The following is a 6,446-nucleotide window of genomic DNA, read 5'->3' on the forward strand; positions in this document are numbered from 1 at the left end:
ACGGAGAGGTTTCTTCGTGATTTCAACTAACAGATTCTGCAAAAAAGCAAAAATCACATAATTTGAAGAAAAAAAAACGCAATAAATTTATTTTATAAAATCTTCCAGGGCCAATCTGATCATGTACAAATTTAAATCATGTTGTTATGTGGCCAGTCATTTTACTGGATGTGTCAAAGCATTTACTGATGTTTGTTTTTATTTAATTAAATTATGTTTATTTAAATCCATTTGTTCAATGATAAAATTACAATGTTAATATAGGTGTTATTTTCTCTCAGTATGATTTTGATGAAACCTTTCCCATCATATGCTGTTTTGTATTTTGTTCAGGCTTAAGCAGGATGATATAACATTTAGGGGCAAAAATGCAGAATAGTAAACCAAAGCTTGAGGCTAAAATGGCAAATATCTCAACAGCTACAGTAAATTTCCCAGGAGAACTAACATAAGAAGGGATAAACGTTATCCATACTGCACAGAATATGATCATGCTGAATGTTATGAATTTAGCCTCATTGAAGTTATCAGGCAATGTGCGAGCCAAAAAAGCTAAAATGAAGCACAATACAGCCAATAGACCAATATAAACCAGAACAGCAGAGAAACCTAAAGTAGATCCCAGACTGCACTCAAGAATGATTTTTTCCTTATAATATTTCATATTTTTATAGGGAAATGGAGGAGACATTGTTAGCCAAAGCACACAAATTAGAACCTGTATAAGAGCAAAGGCAAGAACACTGAGTCGTTGTTGTACAGGCCCAAACCATTTCATGACATTACTTCCTGGAAGTGTAGCCTTGAAGGCCATTAACACAACTAACGTTTTCCCCAGAACACAGGAGATACAGAGGACAAACGTGATCCCAAACGCTGTGTGACGCAACATACAGGACCACTCAGTAGGACGACCAATGAAAGTAAGTGAACAGAGGAAACACAGAGTCAATGAGAAGAGCAGCAGGAAGCTCAGCTCTGAGTTGTTGGCTTTTACTATGGGGGTGTCCTTCTTGCTGTAAAACAGGATGGCCACCAGCACAGTTAATCCTACTCCTAACAGTGAGAAAAAGACTAGCACTATACCCATAACTTCTGTGAATGACAGAAACTCTACAGCCTTTAACACACATTTATTTTTCTCAGCATTAGACCAGTATTCCCCTGGACACTGCTTGCAGTTATTTGAATCTGGAAAGGAAATTGTGAACACTGTAGTTATAAATTAAAATAAAGGTGTATTTATGAAATCCTTTGCTATGACATTGACAGAAAAAAAAAACATTTTCATTTTACACTGTGAGATGTCATTTGAAACTGAGAGATGGGCTGAAGATTACCTGTCTCATTACTGATTTCTCCATCTGCACAGGGAATACAGTCATAACAGCAGACTGGCCTTCCTTTCTGTGCAGCCTTCCTAGTGCCTGGAGGACAACTTTCACTACACACAGACCTTGGCTTCTACATAGAAAGACAAATTGTACATAGCTATTTAAATATAAATGTATCAATATTCCATATTTTAATAATTAAACAAATGTAAATACGTAATGGGAACTATTGTGGGCCGATGGTCAGCAAAAAAAAATTTTTTTCAGAAATTCAGCACCAGCAAAACACTATTGTCTCTTTGCTCAGTAATGCTATCTGCTTTGCTCAGTAATCCCTTCTTGATTAAAACTTGTCTATTTTCCTTGTTGCTGATTAGAGAGAATGTTAATCCATCAAGTTCACCAATAATTAATGCAATGTTTGTTTTCCAATATGTTCAGTTGATTCTTAGAAATTTCATATTCATTTAATTTACATTTATTTGTAATCATATAACTTACATACTGATTGTAAAATGTGTTTTGTGTAAGACAAGAACTCAGGTCCTGGAGGGCCATGAAGAGTTTAACACCATCCTTAATCAAACACAGCTAAAAAACCTAACCAAAGTCTTTAGGATTTCTTAAAAATTTCAGCTGTAGGTTTGTTTGATTAGGGAAGGCACTAAACTCTGCAGGACACTGGCCCTCCATGACAGAAGATGCCCACTTCTAATGTAAGAACACCAGATTTGCAGAGCTGAATTTGAACAAGGGTGCTCTGTTTATTTTTGTATTTTTCCTATTGGTAACATTTGTGTCAATGTTGTATTCCTTCAGTTTCAACAAACCCTGTAGTATTAACATGTTATTGCAATTTACCTCCCTCTTTCCTCCAGCCCAGATTATGTTTTCAGTGTTAAGCACAAAGCGTTGGTGAGGGGTTAACGAGGCATCATAATATCCCACTGGTTTAAACTGGACTGATCCATCTGAGTCCTGCTGCCAGTTTACAACTTCATATTGAGCTACTGCGGCACCAGTGCTGTCAAACCAAACACGATCTCCCATCTTTACAGTGAAATTGACCCTTTTTAGAGCCTCTACAACCTATCGAGACAAGGGCATTTTAAATATTTTAAAACAGAAGGCCATCTCCCTTCTGGATTATGACTTTCTTTTTTTGTTTTTGTTTTTGTGTATTACCTGCTGAGGTTGTATTTTCAGGTCTTTTTCACAACCTTCCTTTTCTTTACACTTGAGCAGACTATGTAGTGAATGAGCCACAGCATAAACTGCTTTGTAGACATTGCTTGCATATCTTTGTTCAGGCACATCTTCATTGTCCTTTTTCAGCAAAAGCAGATCCTGATATAGGTTGCAACTTAATGCAAACTGAGATACATTTCTCTCAACCTGCAAGCATGGAAAATCTGTGTCCCAGAATGATTTTATAACATAATCAGAAAAACCTTCAATGTCAATTTTTCTCACTGCAAACCCCAGTGACCCTCCCAAAACAAGAAAACTGCTTGGAGTGATCAAACTCTTTGCAGTTATCCATGCCTCCACACCAATCATTTGGAGATCTGTAATATTGTTAGTACTTAGCTGCTCAAGCAAATTTTCCATTTCAAAACTAGTAAGAAATGCAACAACCACTTTGGCAGTGCTATTTTTAATTGTCTCCACCGCTTGGCGAAGTTTTTCAGGCTCTGTTCGGTAAAATTTCACAGAGTACTCCACACAGATCCCCTCGTCTTGTGCTGTATTCAGAAATATTGCCATTCCATTATTTCCATAGTCATTATCACTGTGCACAGCTCCTACCCAAGACCAGCCAAAGTGCTTGATTATGTATGCAAGTGCTCTGCTCTGGTGGTAATCACTAGCAATAGTCCTGAAGAAAGAAGGGTAATTTCCTCTGTTACTGAGACATTCACATGTGGCTGAGTGACTTATCTGAAAAATAAATAACAAGAAACAGTGATACCATCATCAGTTTAAAAATCTTAATTACACTTAATGTGTAGGCAAACCCTTACCACTGGAATTTTAAAAGGTCCTGTAGTTCTGGATAGAATCACTGTGGCAGAAGACTCTGTTTCTCCTATGATAGCATGTATAGGAGACTGTCCATTGCATATGTCCTCGGATGCAAATTTTTGACCATTCATTAATGATATAGTTGCACTCATAGAAGACAGTCTTGATCCACAGGTATCATAAATTCTATAACCAATTGAAACATTTGGAAGCAAAGTTTGACTTTTGTTAATCTCATAAATGGCAAAGGTCATGGTCTGTGCCATCCGGAAATCTCTTAGATTTACACTGTAAAAAACAAAAAACAAAAAAACATCTAACAAGTAGGCTAAATACCAACAAAACAAAATATAAAACAAATACATGGAAAAGTACAGTACATTTGTATTCTTTAAATATCACATTTGTTTCATACATGAAACTTAACATTCCAGATGTCTTGGCAGGTTTCTGGTATAAAATTATACATTTATAAGCATTAATTTTAATTATGTTGTAATAATTACAGCAAATGTAAAAATTATAATATTAAATTATTTATCTTCTCTACGGTTTTTCAACAAGCTAAATGTAGCAAACCTGGAGCATGATAGCAGAGGAGGTTTTATTGTAAACTCAAATGAAGGTTGTGTTTCTATGCTTCGGATTGGAAAAAGTGCTCCAATAGTTACATCTCCATCCTTTGAAAGCAGAGGGTACTTTGGGTCTCCCATCATTCGACAAAGAGGCTTTTCTGCTTTTGCCTGAACTTGAATGAAAAACAGAAGTATGTAAAGAAAGAAAAGCATCCTGAAGATTGAGCTCAACTGCAGATGTCAAATGCAATTGACCTAAAACATATTTTTTTACATTTATAGATATAATTAGTATGGATGATTGATTGCAAACATAGCCAATGACCTCACATGGGTAAGACATGAGGCAGGTCAAATGGGGTGGAACAGAATATAAGTAATATGATGGATTCATTATATCAAGCAAGCAAATGTAATGAAATGTAAAACTGTCAATAGCAAAATAATCACTATTGTCATATTTTGCATTATTGAGTATCTAATAAAAACACTGCAACACTGCTATTGCAAAGAACTTATAAGAAAGAAATTGCTAGATCTACTCCTGCTCTCTCTCTCTCTCTCTCTCTCTCTCTCTCTCTCTCTCTCTCTCTCTCTCTCTCTTTGTACTATTTTCATGTAGATTTAGGTACCTTTGTATATATTAAAAATAAAATAAAAAAACATAGGAGAACAAATCTGCCCTACAAAGGCAAAAGACCTTAACTCACTGGAGTGTGGAACTGAGAAAAATGACTTTAAAGATTTTTTGTTGTCCAGCCAAATTAGTTATAGGTAGGACACTGGAAATCTGGCATTTAGATGTTTTAGTAATGACAATTATCTACATACACTTTTTTTTTACTCAAACTTGACTTTTGACCCCTATTTTGAAGTTACTGCACTCTGCCTTTGTATTGTCTGCAAAAAATGTGGAGTCATGCCAAGGCGGTAACACTTTACTTGAAGGGGTGTGCATAAGACTGACATGACACCTTCATAATCATGACATGACACGTGTCATGAATATGAAGGAGTTTTTATGCATGTTTATGACAACTGTCATTAAGTGTCATTCGCTTAGTTATGTCATTTTTAATGCAATGATGACATTTCGGAGTTGTCTTTGTAATGACTTGACATAAACCAATACATCATAACCTGTCAGTGTCTTTGTCATGACAACTTGACATTACCAAGACAACATAACCTGTCATAAACATGACAGCAGATTATCAAATTTAAGAAACTTACTTAGCTTATAGGGTTAACCTTAAACTGTCATGTGGTTGGTTTTGATGTTGACTGAGGCCATTATAATGTCATACATTTTTTTCAGTGGCATAATGTCATACATTTTTTTTCAAGTTTAATTTGTCATTAAAATGTAATTAGGTGTTAATACGCTGTTAAATTATTTTTTAATAACAGCATCATTAATATTTTTCAGTTCATAATGTTTTATTTTATTTTTTAAGTTTCCTCCACCAGCTTCAACAGAAGGTTCGAGAAATAAAATCAATCATTTAATTTTTAAGACCTGCCCTCTCACAGAACTGACTCTTAAAAACACAAGGCATGAATTTGTACACAGGTGACCAGCACCAATTAACGCAAAAAGGGGAAAACACATACACAAATAATGGCCATTACACAAAATAAGCACATATATCAACATCATATACACACATAAACAAACACAGAAAAATAACACTTTGTCAAATGACTTCACTTTATAAATTATCTTCCGATGTATAAAAATAAGAGGAATAGTCTTTAGAGCCCCACCCCGGGCTGAACAAGGAATGTTTGCCGGATCCTAGGCCGGAACATTATATATAGGGCCAACGTTTCCGCCCAAACCCCTTTTGACGGTGCACCAGCACACGGGACTCCGCCATAACAAACAGACAAACAAAGAAATGGTAAGAATAAACTCAAACTATTCGTTAAAGAGTGAGCTAAAGTTTAAATAAAGTATATTAAACCCAAAATAACGTTGTTGTGAATTGTTTTTACTTACTGGAAACTAAATTGACATTAAACACCTAAACAAACTTACCTGACTGAGGCTCTGCCAACAACTGTTACAGTGTACACATAACCAGTGGTGCCACCATAGACATCAGCATATAGGTGTATATGTCTATGCCACTATATCATTTTGAGTTATATTAATAGTTTTTAATGACTCTGTACGATTTCCTCTATGATGCCATATTTCAGGTCAAGCTAAATATTCATGACACTGTTATAAAATAATTTGACAGAGTATTGACACTTAATGACATGTTAATGACAAATTCAACTTGTACCACTGTAGTTTAGGTCAAGAAATATATTCATGACAATGTTATGAAATAATTTTACACAGTATTGACACTTAATGACATGTTAATGACAAATTCAACTTGTACCACTGTAGTTTAGGTCAAGAAATATATTCATGACAATGTTATGAAATAATTTGACAGAGTATTGACACTTAATGACATGTAAATGACAAATTAAATTTATAAAAAAAACCATGACA

General features: G+C 35.0%; 1 protein-coding gene across 1 annotated transcript; it reads right to left on the minus strand.

Annotated features, from left to right (window-relative positions):
- Positions 1–277: 277 nt before the first annotated feature.
- On the minus strand, positions 278–4,165 carry LOC137043277 (extracellular calcium-sensing receptor-like). The gene is made up of 6 exons (XM_067419480.1): positions 3,939–4,165; positions 3,359–3,647; positions 2,520–3,275; positions 2,196–2,423; positions 1,341–1,464; positions 278–1,191 (listed from the first exon to the last, which is right to left on the minus strand). Exons 1-6 carry the CDS (start codon positions 4,145–4,147, stop codon positions 278–280), a joined length of 2,520 nt encoding a protein of 839 aa, XP_067275581.1. The 5' UTR covers positions 4,148–4,165.
- Between the last annotated feature and the right edge of the window lie 2,281 nt (positions 4,166–6,446).

The sequence above is a fragment of the Pseudorasbora parva genome, chromosome 16, assembly GCF_024679245.1.
Source record: "Pseudorasbora parva isolate DD20220531a chromosome 16, ASM2467924v1, whole genome shotgun sequence".
Taxonomy (NCBI): Eukaryota; Metazoa; Chordata; class Actinopteri; order Cypriniformes; family Gobionidae; genus Pseudorasbora; species Pseudorasbora parva.